General features: G+C 40.2%; 1 protein-coding gene across 2 annotated transcripts in view; it reads left to right on the top strand.

The window, feature by feature from the left end:
• Nucleotides 1-23897, top strand: part of CROT (carnitine O-octanoyltransferase) — a 417214-nt gene that overhangs the window by 336913 nt on the left and 56404 nt on the right. For both annotated transcript variants that reach the window (XM_053713997.1, XM_053713998.1), the window contains exon 16: nucleotides 16648-16767. In XM_053713997.1, coding sequence (XP_053569972.1) covers nucleotides 16648-16767 — 120 coding nt within the window. The remainder of the gene's footprint in view (nucleotides 1-16647; nucleotides 16768-23897) is intronic.

Here is a 23897-nt window from a genome sequence, read left to right as displayed (position 1 = left end):
AAGTTCTTTGAAAGGACAAATCTCTGCTCTTTCTGTTCTTTTTCACAGAAAGATTGCTATTCTTCCTGATATTCATTGTTTTGTACAAGCTTTGGTTCGTATAAAACCTGTCATTAAGTCAATTTCTCCTCCTTGGAGTTTGAATTTGGTTCTGGGAGCTCTTCAAGCTCCTCCGTTTGAACCTATGCATTCATTGGACATTAAATTACTTTCTTGGAAAGTTTTGTTCCTTTTGGCCATCTCTTCTGCCAGAAGAGTTTCTGAATTATCTGCTCTTTCTTGTGAGTCTCCTTTTCTGATTTTTCATCAGGATAAGGCGGTGTTGCGAACTTCTTTTGAATTTTTACCTAAAGTTGTGAATTCCAACAACATTAGTAGAGAAATTGTGGTTCCTTCATTATGTCCTAATCCTAAGAATTCTAAGGAGAAATCGTTGCATTCTTTGGATGTTGTTAGAGCTTTGAAATATTATGTTGAAGCTACGAAATCTTTTCGTAAGACTTCTAGTCTATTTGTTATCTTTTCCGGTTCTAGAAAAGGCCAGAAAGCTTCTGCCATTTCTTTGGCATCTTGGTTGAAATCTTTAATTCATCTTGCCTATGTTGAGTCGGGTAAAACTCCGCCTCAGAGAATTACAGCTCATTCTACTAGGTCAGTTTCTACTTCCTGGGCGTTTAGGAATGAAGCTTCGGTTGACCAGATCTGCAAAGCAGCGACTTGGTCCTCTTTGCATACTTTTACTAAATTCTACCATTTTGATGTATTTTCTTCTTCTGAAGCAGTTTTTGGTAGAAAAGTACTTCAGGCAGCGGTTTCAGTTTGAATCTTCTGCTTATGTTTTTCGTTAAACTTTATTTTGGGTGTGGATTATTTTCAGCAGGAATTGGCTGTCTTTATTTTATCCCTCCCTCTCTAGTGACTCTTGTGTGGAAAGATCCACTTCTTGGGTAGTCATTATCCCATACGTCACTAGCTCATGGACTCTTGCTAATTACATGAAAGAAAACATAATTTATGTAAGAACTTACCTGATAAATTCATTTCTTTCATATTAGCAAGAGTCCATGAGGCCCGCCCTTTTTTTGTGGTGGTTATGATTTTGTATAAAGCACAATTATTCCAATTCCTTATTTTATATGCTTTCGCGCTTTTTTATCACCCCACTTCTTGGCTATTCGTTAAACTGAATTGTGGGTGTGGTGAGGGGTGTATTTATAGGCATTTTGAGGTTTGGGAAACTTTGCCCCTCCTGGTAGGAATGTATATCCCATACGTCACTTGCTCATGGACTCTTGCTAATATGAAAGAAATGAATTTATCAGGTAAGTTCTTACATAAATTATGTTTTTTGGTTCCCAGTACAAGTCAGTCTCTAACTTGGTGGCTGGATCATTAGTTTATTATTTATGGTGCTTCTTTTGCTTGGCTTACCTGGACTGTGATCACTACGGATGCAATTCTCTCAGGTTGGGATCCTCAGGAGGCAAGGTTACCAATCAATGTTTTAGAACTCCATGCTATTTTCAGGGCTCCTCAAGCTCAGCCTCTGTTGAAAAGAGAGAGCCATCTTCGTTTCCAGACAGGCAATGTCATAACAGTAGCTAATGTTATACATTAGGGGGAACTCACAGTTCCCTATCAATGCTGGAGGTGTCTTGAATTCTCTCTTGGGCAGAAACCAATTCAAGCTATTATGTTATTGTTCGTTCCCAGGTTGAGCGCTTCTCTCTCTTTATTTATGCAAATTATGACATTTTGGGAAGTCTCCCTAAGTGTGATGCGGGAATCCAGACGTGGACCCGTTGCTCAGTGTGCCTAGAGGGATATGGCTGCACCTCACTGACGAGGCCCACAATAGGCTGAAACGTACGTCTGGGGTTTTGCTGTTTCTCTCGTTCAGAGAGGGATTGCCTGGTATTTCGGGGCTGGACTGTACTGTGAAGTCAGGATCAGACTGATATGCTTCAGGAAAGTTCTTCTCTGTGAAAGGCACATGTTGAGCAAAAAGAGGCTGCTTCTTGGGTGGTAACTAGCCATAGAGCAAGCTATTATGTTATTGTTCGTTCCCAGGTTGAGCGCTTCTCTCTTTTTATTTATGCAAATTATGACATTTTGGGAAGTCTCCCTAAGTGTGATGCGGGAATCCAGACGTGGACCCGTTGCTCAGTGTGCCTAGAGGGATATGGCTGCACCTCACTGACGAGGCCCATAATAGGCCGAAACGTACGTCTGGGGTTTTGCTGTTTCTCTCGTTCAGAGAGGGATTGCCTGGTATTTCGGGGCTGGACTGTACTGTGAAGTCAGGATCAGACTGATATGCTTCAGGAAAGTTCTTCTCTGTGAAAGGCACATGTTGAGCAAACAGAGGCTGCTTCTTGGGTGGTAACTAGCCATAGAGCAAGCTATTATGTTATTATTCATTCCCAGGTTGAGCGCTTCTCTCTTTTTATTTATAGAAACCAATTCCTGTCTAGTCTCTGTGATTCATATTCTAGGGGTGAGCAACATAGAGGCAGACTTTCTCAGTTGCCAATCTCTACATCCAGGGGAGTCATTTCTTCATTAGGATATGTTCAATCAGATTTTGAAACTTTGGGGTCTCCCAGAGATAGATCTGATGGTCCAGGGATCCTCAGGCTGAGTTAGTGGATGCTCTAGTAGTTCCTTGGTCTTTTCAGCTTGCTTATACGTTTCCTCCCTTGGTACTTCATCGCAGAGAAATTTCCAAGATCGGACTAGAGAAGTTGTCAGTAATCCTGATTGGCCTTGCAGTATTTGGTATGCAGATCTGGTTCATATGTCCAGCTGCCCTCCTTGGCCTCTGCGGTCAGATGTTCTGTCTCAAGATCTGTTTTTCCATCCATCTCAAGTCTCTCAACTTGCTGGCATGGAAATGGAACGTTTAGTCATTAGATAATAGGGGGTTTCTCTGATTCTTTGATTGAAACCTTGATTCAGGCTTGTAAGCCTCTAACTAGGAGAGTCTATCTGGCCAGTTCTATGAAGGGCAGATGTCTGTCTGCTCTTTCAGTTTTGTTCCACAGGAAGATTGTGAATTTTCCTGATATTGATAGTTTTGTTCAGGCTCTGGTCCCTTTTTAAACCTGTAATCAAGCCAATCTCTCCTCCATTGAATCTTAACTTGGTGTTAAGGGTTTTTCAGACTCCTCCTTTTTAATCTATGATATTAATCTACTTTATTGGAAAGTGTTATTTATTTTGGCTATTTCATCTGCTAGAAGACTATCTGAGTTATCTACTCTTTCTGGTGATCCTCCTTATCTATTTTTTTTATCAGGATATGGCTGTTTTACGGACTTCGTTTGATTTTTTGCCTAAGGTTGTTTCTTCAGAGAACACTAGCAGAGAGATTGTTGTTGTTCCTTCTTTGTGTCCAGATCCTAAGGATGCTTAAGAGAGATCTTTGCATTCTTTGGATGTTATTAGGGCATTTAAATATTACATTGATGCTACTTTGGACCTTAGACAAACTTCTATTTTTTCATTCATTTTTCTGGTCCTAGGAAGGGTCAGAAAGTTTATACTATATTTTATTTGGCCTCTTGGCTGAAACTTTTGATTCACAAAGCTTATTTGGAGACAGGTCAGCCTCCACTGCAGAGGATTACTGCTCATTCTAATAGGCCAGTTGCCACCTCTTGAGCTTTCAAGATTGAGGCTTCAACTGATCAGATTTGTAAAGCAGCTACTTGGTCTTCTTTGCATACTTATACACAATTCTACCATTTTTATGTTTTTGCTTCTTCTGTCTAAGTTTGATTTTTTGCCTCTGATTTAAGTGCATTTAAAAAATAATAAATATATATATTTATTATTGGGGTTGTGGATTTAATTTCTCAGTGAAAAAATGTTTTTAAATCCCTCCCTTTATGTTATTACTCATGGACTCCACAGCTTAGGTATTCCCAGGTGTAAAGGATTGTGGACTCTCACCACCTGTATGAAAGAAAACATAATTTATGCTTTCCTGATAAATTAATTTCTTTCATGGTGGTCCACGAAACCCCACCCTTATGTTTTGTTTTTTTAGGGTTAATTGTTCTTTAGCACAATTGCTCCTTTTATGCTTCTTATTCCTTTTTCTTACCTCTCTTTGCTTGGCTATACATTAGACTGATGTATGTGGAAGCGGTTTTATAGGGCTCTTGGGGTTTGGGGATCTTTGCCACCTCCTAGTGATAGAGAAGAATAATTCCCAGGAGTAATAGATTGTAGAATCTCAATGCCAAGAAAGAAATTAATTTATAAGGTCAGCATAAATGTGTGTTTCTTTCATGTAATTGGCAAGAGTCCATGAGCTAGTGACGTATGGGATATACAATCCTACCAGGAGGGGCAAAGTTTCCCAAACCTCAAAATGCCTATAAATACACTTCTCACCACACCCACAATTCAGTTTTTCAAACTTTGCCTCCTATGGAGGTGGTGAAGTAAGTTTGTGCTTGGATTTCTACGTTGATATGCGCTTCTCAGCATTTTGAAGCCCGATTCCTCTCAGAGTACAGTGAATGTCAGAGGGATGTGAAGGGAGTATCACCTATTGAATGCAATGGTTTTCTTGACGGGAGATCTATTTCATAGGTTCTCTGTTATCGGTCGTAGAGATTCGTCTCCTACCTTCCTTTTCAGATCGACGATATACTCTCATATTCCATTACCTCTACTGATAACCGTTTGAGTACTGGTTTGGCTATCTGCTATATGTGGATGGGTGTCTTTTGGTAAGTATGTTTCTCTTGTAAAGGTGTATCCAGTCCACGGGTTCATCCATTACTTGTGGTATATTCTCCTTCCCAACAGGAAGTTGCAAGAGGACACCCACAGCAGAGCTGTCTATATAGCTCCTCCCCTAACTGCCACCCCCAGTCATTCTTTTGCAACTCTCGACAAGAAAGGAAGTATCAAGAGATATGTGGTGACTTAGTGTAGTTTTTACCTTCAATCAAGAGTTTGTTATTTTTTAAACGGTACCGGCGTTGTACTGTTTTACTCTGAGGCAGAAATTGGAAGAAGTATCTGCCTGGAGGTTGATGATCTTAGCGGTTTGTAACTAAGGTCCATTGCTGTTCTCACACATAACTGAAGAGTATGGAAAGAAAACTTCAGTTGGGGGGACGGTTTGCAGATCACCTGCTTTGAGGTATGTTCAGTATATTTTTTCTAGAGAGATGATAAGGTCTAGAAAATGCTGACAGTGCCTGGTATATTTGAGGTAAGCCTGATACAGTGATTTAACAACGACTGGGATCATGCTTACAAGATAAGGGTAATATTCATGTTAATTCTCATATTACTTAGTGTAAAAACGTTTGCATAACTTACAGAAAAAACGTTTTTTCTCTGAGGGTGATAAATCTTTATTTGGGGCCTAGTTTTCCACATGGCTTGTTAGATTACTCCTAGGAGTACTTTTTTAAGGCCCTCTGACATTGAGTGCATGGTGGGAGGGGCCTATTTTCGCGCACTTTATGCGCAGTTGATATTCAGACTGAGACATCCAGCTTCCCTAAAGGAGTCCTCTGGCATCTAGGACCACTGTAGAGGGTTTTTTTCCTGCAAAAATCGTGTTTAACGGCAGGTAGGAGCCACAGCAGAGCTGTGGCAGTGTGTTTGTCTGTTTTTTTAACGGTTTTACCGTTTTTCTAATCCGGTTTGGGGCCTAAGGGGTTAATCATCTATTTGCAAGTGGGTGCAATGCTGCTTTGGTCTCTTATACACACTGTAAAAATTTCGTAGAGTTTACTACTTTTTATCACTGTTTTGCAGTTTATGTGGTAGTTTTTTTCTCTTAAAGGCACAGTACCGTTTTTGTTTAATTGCCTTTTCGCATTTATTAAAATGTTTTCCAAGCTTGCTGGTCTCATTACTAGTCTGTTAAACATGTCTGACATAGAGGAAACTCCTTGTTCATTATGTTTAGAAGCCATTGTGGAACCCCCTCTTAGAATGTGTACCAAATGCACTGACCTTTCTATAAGTTATAACGACCATATTATGGCTTTTAAAGATTTATCACCAGAGGTTTCTCAGACTGACAAAAGGGAGGTTAAACCACCTAGCTCTCCCAATGTGTCAGAACCTATATCTCCCGCGCAAGTGACGCCAAGTACATCTGGCGCGTCCAATGCGTTTACCTTACAAGACATGGCGGCAGTTATGAATCATACCCTCACAGAGGTATTGTCCAAACTGCCAGGGTTACAAGGAAAGCGAGACAGCTCTGGGGCTAGAACAAATACAGAGCTTTCTGACGCTTTAGTAGCTATGTCTGATATACCCTCACAATGTACAGAAGCCGAAGCAGGAGAGCTTCTATCTGTGGGTGACATTTCTGATTCAGGGAAGGCGTTACTTCAGTCTGACTCTGAAATGACAGCATTTAAATTTAAGCTTGAACACCTCCGCTTGTTGCTCAGGGAGGTTTTAGCGACTCTGGATGACTGTGACACCATTGTAGTCCCAGAGAAATTGTGTAAAATGGACAAATACTTTGCAGTGCCTGTTTACTCTGATGTTTTTCCAATCCCTAAGAGGTTTTCAGAAATTATTACGAAGGAATGGGATAGACCAGGTGTACCGTTCTCTCCCCCTCCTGCTTTTAAAAATATGTTTTCCATAGATGCTGCTACACGAGACTCGTGGCAGACGGTCCCTAAGGTGGAGGGAGCAGTCTCTACCCTAGCTAAGTGTACAACTATCCCCGTCGAGGACAGTTGTGCATTCCTAGATCCAATGGATAAAAAATTAGAGGGTTTCCTTAAGAAAATCTTTATACAACAAGGTTTTATTCTCCAGCCTCTTGCATGCATTGCCCCAGTCACTGCTGCAGCGGCTTTCTGGTTCGAGTCTCTTGAGGAGGCTCTACAGGTGGAGACCCCGTTGGATGATATCCTAGACAGGCTTAAAGCTCTTAAGTTAGCCAATTCATTTATTTCTGACATGGTTTTTCATTTAAGAAAGCTAACGGCTAAGAATTAAGGTTTTGCCATTCAAGCGCGTAGGGCGCTATGGCTTAAGTCCTGGTCAGCTGACGCTACTTCAAAGACTAAGCTTCTCAACATCCCCTTCAAAGGGCAGACCCTATTCGGGTCTGGACTGAAGGAGATCATTTCTGATATTACTGGAGGAAAAGGCCACGCCCTTCACCAGGATAGGTCCAACAAATTAAGGACCAAACAGACTAATTTTCGTTCCTTTCGAAACTTCAAGAGTGGCGCAGCTTCAACTTCCTCTACTGCAAAACAAGAGGGAACTTTTGCCCAGTCCAAGCCAGTCTGGAGACCTAACCAGGCTTGGAACAAGGGAAAGCAGGCCAAAAAACCTGCTGCTGCCTCTAAGACAGCATGAAGGAGTAGCCCCCGATCCGGGACCGGATCTAGTTGGGGGCAGACTTTCTCTCTTCGCCCAGGCTTGGGCAAAAGACGTCCAGGATCCCTGGTCTCTGGAGATTGTTTCCCAGGGATATCTTCTGGATTTCAAAGCCTCATCTCCAAAGTGGAGATTTCATCTCTCACAATTATCTGCAAACCAGCTAAAGAGAGAGGCATTCTTACGTTGTGTTCAAGACCTTCTGGTTATGGGAGTGATCCACCCAGTTCCAAGGGAGGAACAGGGGCAGGGATTCTATTCAAATCTGTTTATAGTTCCCAAAAAAGAGGGAACTTTCAGACCAATCTTGATTCTCAAGATCCTAAACAAATTTCTCAGGGTCCCATCCTTCAAGATGGAGACTATTCGAACCATCCAACCTATGATCCAGGAGGGTCAATATATGATTACCGTGGACTTAAAGGATGCTTATCTCCACATTCCGATACACAGAGATCATCATCGGTTTCTCAGGTTTGCCTTCCTAGACAGGCACTACCAGTTTGTGGCTCTTCCCTTCGGGTTAGCCACGGCACCAAGAATCTTTACGAAGGTTCTAGGGTCCCTACTGGCGGTTCTAAGGCCACGAGGCATAGCGGTGGCTCCTTACCTAGACGACATTCTGATACAGGCGTCGACTTTTCAAATGAAGAAATGAAGATTTTTCTGACAGAGGTCAGGTTGTCAAAGCTTCTAACTTCCTGCCGTGCTCTTTATTCCACTTCTCAGCCGTCAGTGGCTCAGTGTATGGAAGTAATCGGCTTAATGGTAGCGGCAATGGACATAGTTCCGTTTGCCCGGCTACATCTCAGACCACTGCAACTTTGCATGCTCAGTCAGTGGAATGGGGATTACACAGATTTGTCCCCTCTGCTAAATCTGGATCAGGAGACCAGGGATTCTCTTCTCTGGTGGCTATCTCGGGTCCATCTGTCCAGGGGAATGAGTTTCCGCAGGCCAGAATGGACTATAGTGATGACAGATGCCAGCCTTCTGGGCTGGGGCGCAGTCTGGAACTCCCTGAAGGCTCAGGGTTCGTGGACTCAGGAGGAAACCCTCTTTCCGATAAACATTCTGGAACTAAGAGCGATATTCAATGCTCTTCAGGCTTGGCCTCAGCTAGCTGCGGTCAGGTTCATCAGATTTCAGTCGGACAACATCACGACTGTAGGCTACATCAACCATCAGGGGGGAACAAGGAGCCCCCTGGCAATGTTGGAGGTTTCAAAGATAATTCTATGGGCAGAGGTTCACTCTTGCCATCTCTGTTATCCATATCCCAGGAGTAGAGAACTGGGAGGCGGATTTCCTAAGTCGGGGGAGTGGGAGCTTCATCCAGAGGTATTTGCCCAGTTGATTCAACTATGGGGCAAACCAGAACTGGATCTCATGGCGTCTCGTCAGAACGCCAAGCTTCCTCGTTACTGGTCCAGGTCCAGGGATCCCAAGGCAGTGCTGATAGATGCTCTAGCAGCGCCCTGGTCCTTCAGCCTGGCTTATGTGTTTCCACCGTTTCCTCTGCTCCCTCGTCTGATTGCCAAGATCAAGCAGGAGAGAGCTTCGGTGATTTTGATAGCTCCTGCGTGGCCACGCAGGACTTGGTATGCAGATCTGGTGGACATGTCATCCTTTCCACCATGGACTCTGCCGCTAAGGCAGGACCTTCTTCTTCAAGGTCCTTTCAAACATCCAAATCTAATTTCTCTGCATCTGACTGCTTGGAGATTGAACACTTGATTCTATCAAAGCGTGGTTTTTCTGAATCGGTCATTGATACCTTAATTCAGGCTCGAAAGCCTGTCACCAGGAAAATCTATCATAAGATATGGTGTAAATATCTTCATTGGTGTGAATCCAAGGGTTACTCATGGAGTAAAGTCAGGATTCCTAGAATCTTATCCTTTCTCCAAGAAGGATTGGAGAAGGGATTGTCAGCTAGTTCCTTAAAAGGACAGATTTCTACTCTGTCTATTCTTTTGCACAAATGTCTGGCTGAGGTTCCAGACGGTCAGGCGTTTTGCCAGGCTTTAGTTAGAATCAAGCCTGTGTTTAAACCTGTTGCTCCGCCATGGAGTTTAAATTTAGTTCTTAAAGTTCTTCAAGGGGTTCCGTTTGAACCCTTGCATTCTATAGATATTAAATTTTTATCTTGGAAAGTTCTGTTTTTAGTAGCTATTTCCTCGGCTCGAAGAGTTTCAGAGTTAACTGCTTTACAGTGTGATTCACCTTATCCGATTTTCCATGCAGATAAGGTAGTTCTGCGTACTAAACCTGGGTTTCTTCCTAAAATAGTATCTAATAAGAATATCAATCAGGAGATTGTTGTTCCTTCATTATGTCCTAATCCTTCCTCAAAGAAGGAACGTCTTTTACACAATCTTGATGTGGTTCGTGCTTTAAAGTTTTATTTACAAGCTACAAAGGATTTTCGTCAAACATCTGCTTTGTTTGTTGTCTACTCTGGACAGAGGAGAGGCCAAAAGGCTTCGGCAACTTCTTTCTTTTTGGCTGAGAAGCATAATCCGCTTAGCTTATGTGACTGCTGGCCAGCAGCCTCCTGAAAGAATTACAGCTTATTCCACTAGAGCGGTGGCTTCCACATGGGCTTTTAAAAATGAGGCCTCTGTTAAACAGATTTGTAAGGCGGCGACTTAGTCTTCGCTTCATACTTTTTCTAAATTCTACAAATTTGATACTTTTGCTTCTTCTGAGGCTATTTTTGGGAGAAAGGTCTTACATGCAGTGGTGCCTTCCGTTTAAGTTCCTGCCTTGTCCCTCCCTTCATCCGTGTCCTAAAGCTTTTGTATTGGTATCCCACAAGTAATGGATGAACCCGTGGACTGGATACACCTTTACAAGAGAAAACAAAATTTATGCTTACCTGATAAATTTATTTCTCTTGTGGTGTATCCAGTCCACGGCCCGCCCTGTCTTTTTAAGGCAGGTGTTTTTTATTTTTAAACTACATTCACCACTGCACCCTATAGTTTCTCCTTTTTTCTTGCTTGTCTTTGGTCGAATGACTGGGGGTGGCAGTTAGGGGAGGAGCTATATAGACAGCTCTGCTGTGGGTGTCCTCTTGCAACTTCCTGTTGGGAAGGAGAATATCCCACAAGTAATGGATGAACCCGTGGACTGGATACACCACAAGAGAAATAAATTTATCAAGTAAGCATAAATTTTGTTTTACCATTTACTTAAGACACTCTCAGCTATGGTTTGGCACTTTATGTATTTATATAAAGTTCTAAATATATGTATTTCCTTTTGCAGACTGTCAGTTTCATATCTGGGAAATGCATTTTTTAGGAAAATGTATTTCTTACCTGGGGTATAGTCTTTTTGCAATTGACTGTCATTTTAAATTTGCGGGCAGAATTAGGCTTGCGAGGGCGCAAAATTCCAAACTATATTGCGTCATTTTTGGCTAAAGATTTTTTGGACGCGAAGTTACGTTTAATGACGCAAATTCGTCATTTCCGGCGTCTTTGTCAACGCTGAGTCCTTTCACAAGGTTGCGTCTTCAATGACGCAAGTGTGTCATTTCCGGATGTTGTTAGCACCAGAAAATTTTCTCTGTTTGTGCGTCATTCTTGGCACCAAATATTTTCATAATTTAAACCCGATTCCTATATGCCTCTTTCCTTTTTTCTCTATCAGAGGGCTATGCTGTTGCATTTTTTCCCATTCCTGAAACTGCCATATAAGGAAATTGATAATTTTGCTTTATATGTTGTTTTTTCTCTTACATTTGCAAGATGTCTCAATCTGATCCTGTCTCAGGAAACACTGTTGGAATCCTGCTGACTGATATCAGTTCTACCAAAGCTAAGTACATTTGTTGTAATCTTATGGAGATTATATCTCCAGCTGTGGTTTGTAATAAGTTGTCATGATAAACTTTTACATGCAGAGAATGTGTCCATCAGTAGTAGTACATTGCCTGTTGCTGTTCTTTTAACATCTAATGTACAAGATATACCTGTGAATTTATAAGAATTTATTGCTGATTCTATTCAGAAGGCTTTGTCTGCCATCCCACCTTCTAATAAATGTAAAGGTCTTTTTAAACTTCTCATAAAGTTGATGAAATTTCAAATGACTGACAACATACTGAATTATCCTCCTCTGATGAGGATCTATCTGATTCAGAAGATCCTTCCTCAGATATTGACACTGACAAATCTACTTATTTATTTATAATGGAGTCAATTTGTTCTTTGTTGAAGTGTTGATTATATTGGATATTGAGGAGACTAGTCCTCTTGATTTTAAAGCTAGTAAACGTTTAAATTCTGTTTATAAACCTCTTGTGGTTATTTCAGAGTTTTTTTCAGTTCCTGATGCTATTTCTGATATGATTTCTAAGGAATGGAATAGGCCTGGTACTTCTTTTATTCCTTCTTTAAGGTTTAAAAAAATTGTATCCTTTGCCAGCAGTTAGATTGAAGTTTTGGGAAAAGATCCCCAAAGTTGATGGGGCTATTTCTACTCTTGCTAAACGTACTACTATTCCTATGGAACATAGTATTTCTTTTAAAGATCCTTTAGATAGGAAACTTGAATCTTATCTAAGGAAAGCTTATTTATTTTCAGGTCTTCTTCTTAGGCCTGCAATTTTTTTGGCTGATGTTGCAGCTGCTTCAACTTTTTGGTTGGAAACTTTAGCGCAACAAGTATCGAATCATGATTTGTCTAGCATTGTTAACTTGATTCAACATGCTAATGATTTCATTTGTGATGCCAGTTTTTTTATATCATCAAAATTGATGTTAAATCTCTGTCTTTAGCTATTTTAGATATAAGAGCTTTGTGGCTTAAATCGTGGAATGCTGATATGACTTCTAAGTCCAGATTGCTATCTCTTTCTTTCCAAGGTAATACATTATTTGGTTCACAGTTGGATTCAATAATTTCAACTGTCACTGGGGGGAAGGGAGTTTTTTTGCCTCAAGATGAGATCTAAGGGTAAATCTAAAGCTTCTAACCGTTTTCGTTCTTAAATAAGGAACAGAAACCTAATTCTTCCCCAAGGAATCTGTTTCCAATTGGAAGCTTTCTTCAAATTGGAATAAATCCAAGCCATTTAAGAGATCAAAGCCAGCCCCTAAGTCCGCATGAAGGTCTTATTCCAGCTCAGCTGGTAGGGGGCAGATTAAGATTTTTCTAAGATGTTTGGATCAATTCGGTCCAAAATCATTGGATTCAGAATATTGTCTCTCAGGGGTACAGAATAGGTTTCAGAGTAAGACCGCCTGTGAGAAGATTTTTTTCTCTCACGCATTCCAGCAAACCCAGTAAAGGCTCAGGCTTTCCTGAAGTGTGTTTCAGACCTGGAGTTATCTGGGGTAATCATGCCAGTTACGTTTCAGGAACAGGGTCTGGGGTTTTATTCAAATATATTCATTGTCCCAAAGAAAGTAATTTCATTCAGACCAGTTTTGGATCTAAAAATTTTGAATCGATATGTAAGAGTACCAACTTTCAAAATGGTGACTATAAGGTCTATTCTGCTTTTTGTTCAGCAAGGGCATTATATGCCCACAATAGACTTACAGGATGCATATCTTCATATTCTGATTCATCCAGATTGCTTTCAATGTCTGAGATTCTCTTTTTTTAGACAAGCATTACCAATTTGTTGCTCTTCCTTTTTGGCCTAGCGACAGCTCTAGGAATCTTTTCAAAGGTTCTTGGTGTCCTACTCTCTGTTATCAGAGAGCGGGGTGTTGCAGTGTTTCCTTATTTGGACGATATCTTGGTACTTGCTCAGTCTTTATGTTCTGCAGAATCTCACACGAATCAACTAGTGTTGTTTCTTCAAAGACATGGTTGGAGGATCAATTTACCAAAAAGTTCCTTGATTCCTCAGACAAGGGTCACCTTTTTAGGTTTCCAGATAGATTTAGTGTCCATGACAGACAAGAGACAATTTAAATTGGTTTCAGCTTGTCGGAACCTTCAGTCTCTATTATTCCCTTCAGTAGCTATGTGCATGGAAGTTTTAGGTCTCATGACTGCAGCATCGGACACGATTCCCTTTGCTCGTTTTCATATGAGACCTCTCCAGCTTTGTATGCTGAATCAATGGTGCAGGGATTATACAAAGATATCACAATTAATATCCTTAAATCCCAATGTTCGACTATCTCTGACTTGGTGGTTAGATCACCATTGTATAGTTCTAGGGGCCTTTTTGGTTCGTCCAACCTGGACTGTGATCACAACAGATGCGAGTCTTTTCAGGTTGGGAAGCTGTTTGGGGATCTCTGACAGCACAAGGGGTTTGGGAATCTCAAGAGGGGAGATTACCAATCAATATTTGGAACTCTGTGCAATTTCCAGGGCTCTTCAGGGTGGCCTCTGTTGAAGAGAGAACCGTTCATTTGTTTTCAGACAGACAATATCACAGCTGTGGCATATGTCAACTATCAGCGTGGGACTCGCAGTCCCCTAGCTATGATAGAAGTATCTCGAATACTTTCTTGGGCGGAATCCAGCTCTTGTCTAATTTCTGTGGTACATATCCCAGGTGTAGACAATTGGGAAGCGGATTATCTCAGCCATCAGACTTTACATCCGGAGGAGTGGTCTCTCCATCCAGATGTGTTTTCTCAGATTGTTCAGATGTGGGGTGTTCCAGAAATAGATCTGATGGCTTCTTATCTAAACAAGAAACTTCCCAGGTACCTGTCTAGGCCCAGGGATCTTCAGGTGGAAGCAGTGGATGTGTTGACACTTCCTTGGTGCTACCAATCTGCTTATATTTTCCCGCCTCTAGTTCTTGTTCCAAGAGTGATATCCAAAATCATCATGGAACAGTCATTTGTATTGCTGGTAGCTCCAGCATGGCCTCACAGGTTTTGGTATGCAGATCTTGTTCGGATGTTTAGTTGCCAACCTTGGCCTTTTCTGTCTTAAGGTCCATTTTTTTCCATCAGGATTTCAAATCATTAAATTTGAAGGTATGGGAATTGAACGCCTAATGCTTAGTCATAGAAGTTTCTCTGACTCAGTGATTAATACTATGTTACAGGCTCGTAAATCTGTTTCTAGAAAGATTTATTATCAAGTTTGGAAGACTTATTTTCATGGTGTCCTTCTCATAAATTCGCTTGGCATTCATTCAGAATTCCTAGAATTTTACAGTTTCTTCAGGATGGTTTGGAAAAGGTTTTGTCTGCAAGTTCCTTGAAGGGACAAATCTTTGCTTATTCTGTCTTATTTCACAGAAAGATTGCTAAGCTTCCTGATATTCACTGTTTTTAACCGGCTTTGGTTTGTATCAAGCCTGTCATTAAATCAATCTCTCCTCCTTGGAGTCTTAATTTGGTTTTGAAGGCTTTACAGGCTCCTCCATTTGAGCCTATGCATTATTTGGATATTAAACTACTTTCTTAGAAAGTGTTGTTCCTTTTGGCCATCTCTTCTGCTAGAAGAGTTTCTGAATTATCTACTCTTTATTGTGAATCTCCTTTTCTGATTTTTCATCAGGATAAGGCGGTTTTGCGGACTTCATTTAAATTCTTTCCTAAGGTTGTGATTTTTAACAACATTAATAGAGAAATTGTTGTCCCTTCCTTGTGTCCTAATCCTAAGAATTCTTTGGAGAAATCCTTCCATTCTTTGGATGTGGGAAGAGCTTTGAAATATTATGTTGAAGCTACTAAAGATTTCAGGAAGACTTCTAGTCTATTTGTTATCTTTTCTGGTTCTAGGAACGGTCAGAGGGCTTCTGCCGTTTCCTTGGCTTCATGGTTAAAGCTTTGGTTTCATTCAGCTTATTTGGGGTCGGGTCAAGCCCCGTCTCAGAAAATTACAGCTCATTTTACTAGATCAGTCTCCACTTTGTGGGCTTTTAAGAATGAAGCTTCAGTTGATCAGATTTGAAAAGCAGCAACCTTCTTTGCATACATTTACTAAATTCTACCGTTTTGATGTTTTTGCTTCTTCGGAAGCAGTTTTTGGTGAAAAGTTCTTCAGGCAGCTGTTTCAGTTTGATTCTTCTGCTTATGTTTTAAGTTTTTTCTTTTCATTTAATGAGAATTAACTTATATTTTGGGTTGTGGATTATTTTTTCAGCAAGAAATGGCTGTTTTTTATTTTTATCCCTCCCTCTCTAGTGACTCTTGCGTGGAGTTCCACATCTTGGGTATTGCTATCCCATACGTCACTAGCTCATGGACATGAAAGAAAACATAATTTATGTAAGAACTTACCTGATTAATTCATTTCTTTCATATTGGCAAGAGTCCATGAGGCCCACCCTTTTTGTGGTGGTTATGATTTTTTGTATAAAGCACAATTATTTCCAAATTCCTTTGTTGATGCTTTTTACTCCCTTCTTTATCACCCCACTTCTTGGCTATTCGTTAAACTGAATTGTGGGTGTGGTGAGGGGTGTATTTATAGGCATTTTGAGGTTTGGGAAACTTTGCCCCTCCTGGTAGGATTGTATATCCCATACGTCACTAGCTCATGGACTCTTGCCAATATGAAAGAAATTAATTTATCAGGTAAGTTCTTACATAAATTATGTTTTTTTAGATTCTGTAGCACATCGGCAGCGATGCTGCAGGGAATTAAGTTATTTGTATTGAAGGAAATAGAAAATATTTATTATAACCATATATTTCATTACAGTTTGGGACTATGACTATGAATTTCTGCCTTTTTTTTCCTTGAAAATTGTTCCTAAAAGAAAATCACTCAATAATCAGTAGGCGTATTCTTTAAAGGAACAGTGAAGTCAAAATGAAACTTCTTTGATTCAGATAGAGCATGCAGTTTTAAACAACTTTCCAGTTTACTTCTATTATCAAATTTATTTTGTTTTCTTGATATCTTTTTTTTAGAGTAAACCTAGGTAGGCTTTTTTTTTAGAAGCTTAGGAGCGTGCATGTGTCTATATCAGTCTATGGCAGCAGCGTTTGTAACTATGTATAACATTGCTATAAACAATATTGCAAACACTACTGCCAGATGGCTAAAGACACGTGCACGCTTCTGAGCTCACCTAGGATTACTCTTTAACAAAGAATACAAAAAGAACTAAGCAAAATTGATAATTGAAGTAAATTGGAAAGTTATTTAAAATTTTGTACTCAATCACAATCCATTTGTTTAATTTTGACTCTACTGTCCCTTTAAATCAATGGTTATGTCAGGCGGACCTCCCATATTTCTCCCTATATTCATGTAACAGTGTTGATTTATTTCTGTAGTAAGTTTTAACTGTTTGTCACTGTTTTGTTACAGTGGTGGAGGTGGAAATTTTGCCCTTTCTACAAGCCTTGTAGGCTACACTAATGTCCATGGAGCTGTGGTTCCCATGATCCACAATGGTTATGGTTTCTTTTATAGAATCCGTGATGACCGGTAAGTGTATTGCAATTAAATTCTTATTTTATTTAGTGTCATAGGAGAATACTATGCTCTTCTTGTTTTATTTTGTATTTTAAAATTGTATCTTAACCCCTTAACGACCACAATGTATCCTGTGCATCACTCGTCGTTAAAGGGATTTATCCCTTTAAGCTTGCCAATGGAGAGACATATACACCACAAAACAGAAAAACTTAGATGTAAAAAGTGATATCCTAATTGCAGTTGTAGTAAAGCTCACTTAAAATGTCATTCTGCTCATAAAGTGTCTCATATTTTTAGTGGAAAGGTTTTTTTCATTTTTAGATTGTGAGCATGTGCTACAAGTACAGAAAACATGTTGTTTGACTGTTTGAGCATGACAACATTAAAGGGACAGTCTAGTCAAAATTAAACTTTCATGATTCAGATTGGGCATGCAATTTTAAACAACTTTCCAATATACTTTTATCATCAAATCTTTGTTCTCTTGGTATTCTTATTTAAAAAGCTAAATATAGGGGGGGCGGAGCCAACTGCCAGGGGAGCTGGTCGCATATACCATGAGCTCCTGCTTTATACAATAATTTTACAAGGCTATCCAGCATATTCTCCCTACTTCTACCTATATCGTGGAGGCATAATTTGGCTGTTATCTTTTGAATGCTGCTGGGGGAACTTTGCAGTGCTCAACATCGTGAATTTCACATCTCCTTCTCTCTGCCTTGTAACGTGACTCTGAGCACAGAAAAACATGGCTGCGCTTTTTCTAACTCAGCTAATAGATTTGCTTGACAGCCACAACAATGCTCTTTTGGATGCTGTGACTGAGGCATTTAAGCCTCTTAGAGCTAGCGCTTCTGATCTGACTACCCTAACCGTCAGCGAGGATAAGCTACAGGAGGAAGATATTACAGATCTGCAACAGTCGCCATCTTTAACCCTACAGCCTGGGCACTACACGTGGCGCTATGATGAAGCAGACTGTGAGGGACACGAAATCAATGAAGAGTTGAGTCCAGTTAATAAGATGCAGGTCTGCCTTACAGACACACCTCTTGGCGACATACAGGAATCACTGTTCACACATACCCCCCAACCTGGCCAGGGGTTGATTTGGGTGCATGGTTCATGTAGGAACCCCGTGCTGCAACTAGTCTACCAACACCTCTCTGAGAAACAGATGGCTGATCACCCCAGGCGAGATTTTGGGGACATTCAGATCTTATTTCCAACTTTACCTGCAGCTATGGGGCGCATGAACTTTACAGACCGCGATCATGTCTGGATTGCAAGGCAAGTTGATGTCAAGCTGGGTATCGGTTAGCCGGCCCCTGACAACCTCCCTGAGGTTATTCTCTCTCTAGTCACTTACTAGGTTGGATTCCAACGGCAACATACCCCTGGACTTGGCCATTCTACCCCTCTTAACACCGCACAGTTATGCCTGCCTGTCAGGATTATATGACTGATTTGTGTGCTGCATATGATACTTTAAAGTTACTGCTTGTTTAACACTCTTGATTGTAAAAGTCTCTACGGATTGAAGATCAGATCAGCAATAACCCCTCTCAGAAAAAATCTACACAGGTATGGTTGATTGGACTGAGCAAGTGTCTGTTACCAACAGCCGAATTTTTTTTTTTTTAGTCTGGCTATCTTAACATGAAGATTCACGAACCTGACACTTTCCTGAACAGCTATGCCACATTTCAATTGTGATCTCAAGCGGAACATTTGTTATTATATAATTGTTTTTGCAGCCACTTACACTGTTGGACATTTTTCTTGCTTTTAGAAGCTGATCAATGGGGAGTTACTTTTTATAGTTAAACATTTGGTTACTGTTTTTCTATGTGATAGGAATGTACATACTTGTTGCAATTAACCTGTTTACCTTAGCACAATATTCACGGAAGGATGATGTAATTACCACTTTCCACCACTAGAGGGGAGTCATGGCTTATTTATGATTTATACACCTCAAATCTCTGTGTTTTATCATTATATTGCCTTTGCCTCCCTCAAGATTCTTAGCCCTTTATGTTTGCTGAGAATCATGGTCACTGACAGACTATTAACCTAAGCACACTCTGCTGCAGAATAGCCTTTTTCAATATTTTAATCTCTATTCTTATGTTCTATCTAAGTAATATTGAATAACAATCCATTGTCAGGGGAAACTAGTAGACCCTTTAGCTCACTTCTCTTAGCTCAGACTGTTTTTTAGCTTAAGTCTTTTAATTCAGGCCTCCTTTCTAGCATAATAGGCATTAAACATAGTATACAAATAGCTCAGGGAGATTTAGTGAATAACTATTTGAGTTACACACCTATACATATAATTGCTCTACCTGTTGTTTGGACATAGGGCCCGTGTCTGGGCAGCAGGGTATAAATAGTCCAAGGTTGTGGAAGAGCCATACCCCCTGTCTACACTATAATGCCTAATTATTAGCTATGCTTCAAATTGTGGTTCTCTCTAACCAGGTAGGCATTTTAGCCTGACTATGGAAGACTTAATTGCTATAGGCTTATATGTTTAGCTATATTTATAAGCGAGGAAGAACCATTACTCTTTGTATCTAGTTTACTTGGCCTGTATTTACATGGTTACATTTTTAATGTTAATATTTTATGTAACAGGAGCAATCTCACGTTCTATTATGTTTTACTGCCCCTACACTCAAAGAATGGGAAAGGGAAAGAAAAAAAGAGAAAACAGCAAATGTGAGGTTTATCTCTAATTTACCCTGTATGACTGTGACGTAACAGATATGTTTATGTATCGTGGCAATGTGATTGGAGGGTGCCTAGAAGATCTTTCTCCCTATACCAACACTTCAGCTGATATAGTGCCTGTGTGTTATTGTTTACGTGAGGCATAATTTGCAATACTTTCAACATGATGAGGAATCAGGGTAGTTTTGTAGGCATAGAACTAGGCCCTATTATGTCAGATATACCCTTAGCTCAATGAGTAACTAATCCACTTTTATTTTCTCCCTTGTTAACCAATATGTTCCTGTGAATATATATATATCTATGACTGTCAGTTACAACTATCGTAGGATTTCAGTTTAAATACAGCCATCCCAGCTCTATTTTTTGTCTGCCCTTGAAACTAGTCAGCAGTGTTGCTTTTGATCTCCAAGTGGGAAATATTGTGCTAACCTAATAAGTTGTTACTGTAAATGCTGTTATAGGAGGGTGTGTACTCTTGTTGTGAACCATTTGTTACGTCACTTCAGTGGGCGGGACCCACATTGCTACTCTTACTTATGGTTCCCCTGCGCATAAAACCCTAAACGAATCATAGCTTCACAAAAGACTTCAACCTTACAGCTCTAACAGGCCAATCCGCTCAACAGCCTAGTATGACACTAACCCTTTACTGTCATTCCCTTAGTAACCCATATGCTCCTGAGAGCACTACTGAAGTTCGTCTCACGTTTGAGTTATTGTATTATAAGCCATCTTGTCTCTCCACCGCACTCTAAATAACCTCCCCCCCCCAACATAATGTGCCTCCAATATGTGGAGGACTACCTAAGCGGTTTTTCTCTTCTATACCGCATCCATAACAATTACTATAACAGACCTACATATCTCATTATAGCACCTAAGCATAGGAATGACGCCTCATCGTTGATATCACTTAAAATGTCAATTGCTAACCTATTTGAAGCTTATAGATCTACTCAAATTAGCCATTTTCCTCTTCTAGAGATCCTTGCAATTTATAAGGGGTACAAGAGTTGCCTCTAGTGTCAAATGAGGAAACACATCGTGTTTAGGCTATGTAAAAAAGTAAAAGAGGTTCCAGTTTCTGTATAGAATTACCCAGAATGTGAATTTTATGTATCTATATAGAAGCAGTTAAATTGAAATGTATCATTTATGTCTGTCTTATGATATGCTGTTTCAAACAAGTTGTATTGTTCTCGCACAACCTCAATAAAAATCTGTTTAAAATAAAAAGCTAAATATAGGTAGGCTCAAACTGATTTTTAAACCGTTGAAAACCACCTTTTCTTTAACAAAAATATGACGAGTCCACAGATTTCATCCTTACTTGTGGGATATTAAAGGGACACTGAACCCAAATTTTTTCTTTTGTAATTCAGATAGAGCATGCAATTTTAAGCAACTTTCTAATTTGCTCCTATTATCAATTTTTCTTCATTCTCTTGCTATCTTTATTTGAAAAAGAAGGCATCTAAGCTTTTTTTGGTTTCAGTACTCTGGACAGCACTTTTTTATTGGTGGATGAATTTATCCACCAATCAGCAAGGACAACCCAAGTTGTTCACCAAAAATGGGCCGGCATCTAAACTTACATTTATGCATTTCAAATAAAGATACCAAGAGAATGAAGAAAATTTGATAATAGGAGTAAATTAGAAAGTTGCTTAAAATTTCATGCTCAATCTGAATCACGAAAGAAAAAAATTGGGTACAGTGTCCCTTTAACCTCCTGCTAACAGGAAGAGCACCACAGCAGAGCTGTATATATAGCCCCTCCCCTTCCCCTCCACCCTCAGTCATTCTCTTTGCCTGTGTTATACTAGGATGACATGGTAAAGTGAGGTGTTAGTTTTAGTTTCTTCAATCAAGAAGTTTTTTATTTTAAATGGTACCGGTGCATACTATTTTCCTCAGGGGGATATGGAAGAAGATTTCTGCCCTGAGGTTTGATGATCTTAGCATTTATAACTAAGATCCACGCTGGTTCCCACAAGACTTCTGAAGGTAACCATGAGACATCTTCAGTGTGGAGACCGGTTTCATGCTACAAGCAGCATTAAGGTATGTGCAGCCTTTTTTTCTGAGGAGACTTGGTGTATCAGAACTGGCTGGCATTATTTCCCTGTATGGGGATGGGGTAAGCAGTAAAACCTATTTTAATAAGAGGGGTGTTACTGTAGTCCCTATATTATATTTATCATTAATTGATATTTGGGCATTATGTGTGACATGGGAGACAATGTTAAAAAAACGATGTTTTTTATTTTTGGCGCTTAAAACTTATTGTTTTTATGCTTCAGGGTTGTAATTGTGTGTGTATTTCTACTTTAGTGCAAAACTGCATTCCCATGCGGTGTTGTTTGGGCCTAGTCCAACTTTTGACCCTAAGGGGTGGAGCCTATTTTGGTGCATTTTCTTCAGGCTTAGCAGCAGCAAACAGTAATTCGGTGGCTCCTGGACTGTGTAGCTGGTCTGAAGGGTTGGAAACTTGATTCGAAGTACTCTGGGGGCAGGTGTGGCGAGGTGTAGAGGGTATTTCTTTCATGTAATTAGCAAGAGTCCATGAGCTAGTGACGTATGGGATATACATTCCTACCAGGAGGGGCAAAGTTTCCCAAACCTCAAAATGCCTACAAATACACCCCTCACCACACCCACAAATCAGTTTTACAAACTTTGCCTCCCGTGGAGGTGGTGAAGTAAGTTTGTGCTAGATTCTACGTTGATATGCGATTCGCAGCAGGCTGGAGCCCGGTTTTCCTCTCAGTGTGCAGTGAATGTCAGAGGGATGTGAGGAGAGTATTGCCTATTTGAATTCAATGATCTCCTTCTACGGGATCTTTTTCATAGGTTCTCTGTTATCGGTCGTAGAGATTCATCTCTTACCTCCCTTTTCAGATCGACGATATACTCTTATATACCATTACCTCTACTGATTCTCGTTTCAGTACTGGTTTGGCTTTCTACTACATGTAGATGAGTGTCCTGGGGTAAGTAAGTCTTATTTTTTGTGACACTCTAAGCTATGGTTGGGCACTTTTTTATAAAAGTTCTAAATATATGTGTTTAAACATTTATTTGCCTTGATTCAGGATGATTAATATTCCTTATTTCAGACAGTCAGTTTAATTATTTGGGATAATGCATATGAATTTTCAAATTTTTTTCTTACCTTTCAAATTGACTTTTTTCCCTGTGGGCTGTTAGGCTCGCGGGGGCTGAAAATGCTTTATTTTATTGCGTCATTCTTGGCGCAGACTTTTTTGGCGCAAAAAAATTCTTTGTCATTTCCGGCGTCATACTTGTCGCCGGAAGTTGTTTGTGATTGCGTCAATTTTTTGACGTTTTGCGCCAAAAATGTCGGCGTCACCGGATGTGGCGTCATTCTTGGCGCCAAGAGCGTTTAGGCGCCAATAATGTGGGCGTCTTTTTTGGCGCTAAAAAATGTGGGCGTCATTATTGTCTCCACCTTTTTTTCACATTATTTAAGTCTCATTTTTCTTTTGCTTCTGGTTACTAGAGGCTTGTTCATTGGAATTTTTCTTTCATGTAATTAGCAAGAGTCCATGAGCTAGTGACGTATGGGATATACATTCCTACCAGGAGGGGCAAAGTTTCCCAAACCTCAAAATGCCTATAAATACACCCCTCACCACACCCACAATTCAGTTTTACAAACTTTGCCTCCGATGGAGGTGGTGAAGTAAGTTTGTGCTAGATTCTACGTTGATATGCGCTCCGCAGCAAGTTGGAGCCCGGTTTTCCTCTCAGCGTGCAGTGAATGTCAGAGGGATGTGAAGAGAGTATTGCCTATTTGAATGCAGTGATCTCCTTCTACGGGGTCTATTTCATAGGTTCTCTGTTATCGGTCGTAGAGATTCATCTCTTACCTCCCTTTTCAGATCGACGATATACTCTTATATATACCATTACCTCTGCTGATTCTCGTTTCAGTACTGGTTTGGCTTTCTACAAACATGTAGATGAGTGTCCTGGGGTAAGTAAATCTTATTTTCTGTGACACTCTAAGCTATGGTTGGGCACTTTGTTTATAAAGTTCTAAATATATGTATTCAAACATTTATTTGCCTTGACTCAGAATGTTCAACTTTCCTTATTTTTCAGACAGTCAGTTTCATATTTGGGATAATGCATTTGAATTAATCATTTTTTTCTTACCTTCAAAAATTTGACTCTTTTTTCCCTGTGGGCTGTTAGGCTCGCGGGGGCTGAAAATGCTTCATTTTTTTGCGTCATTCTTGGCGCGGACTTTTTTGGCGCAAAAATTCTTTTCCGTTTCCGGCGTCATACGTGTCGCCGGAAGTTGCGTCATTTTTTTGACGTTAATTTGCGCCAAAGATGTCGGCGTTCCGGATGTGGCGTCATTTTTGGCGCCA

The sequence above is a fragment of the Bombina bombina genome, chromosome 5, assembly GCF_027579735.1.
Source record: "Bombina bombina isolate aBomBom1 chromosome 5, aBomBom1.pri, whole genome shotgun sequence".
NCBI lineage: Eukaryota > Metazoa > Chordata > Amphibia > Anura > Bombinatoridae > Bombina > Bombina bombina.
This window is presented reverse-complemented; position numbering and strand designations above follow the sequence as displayed.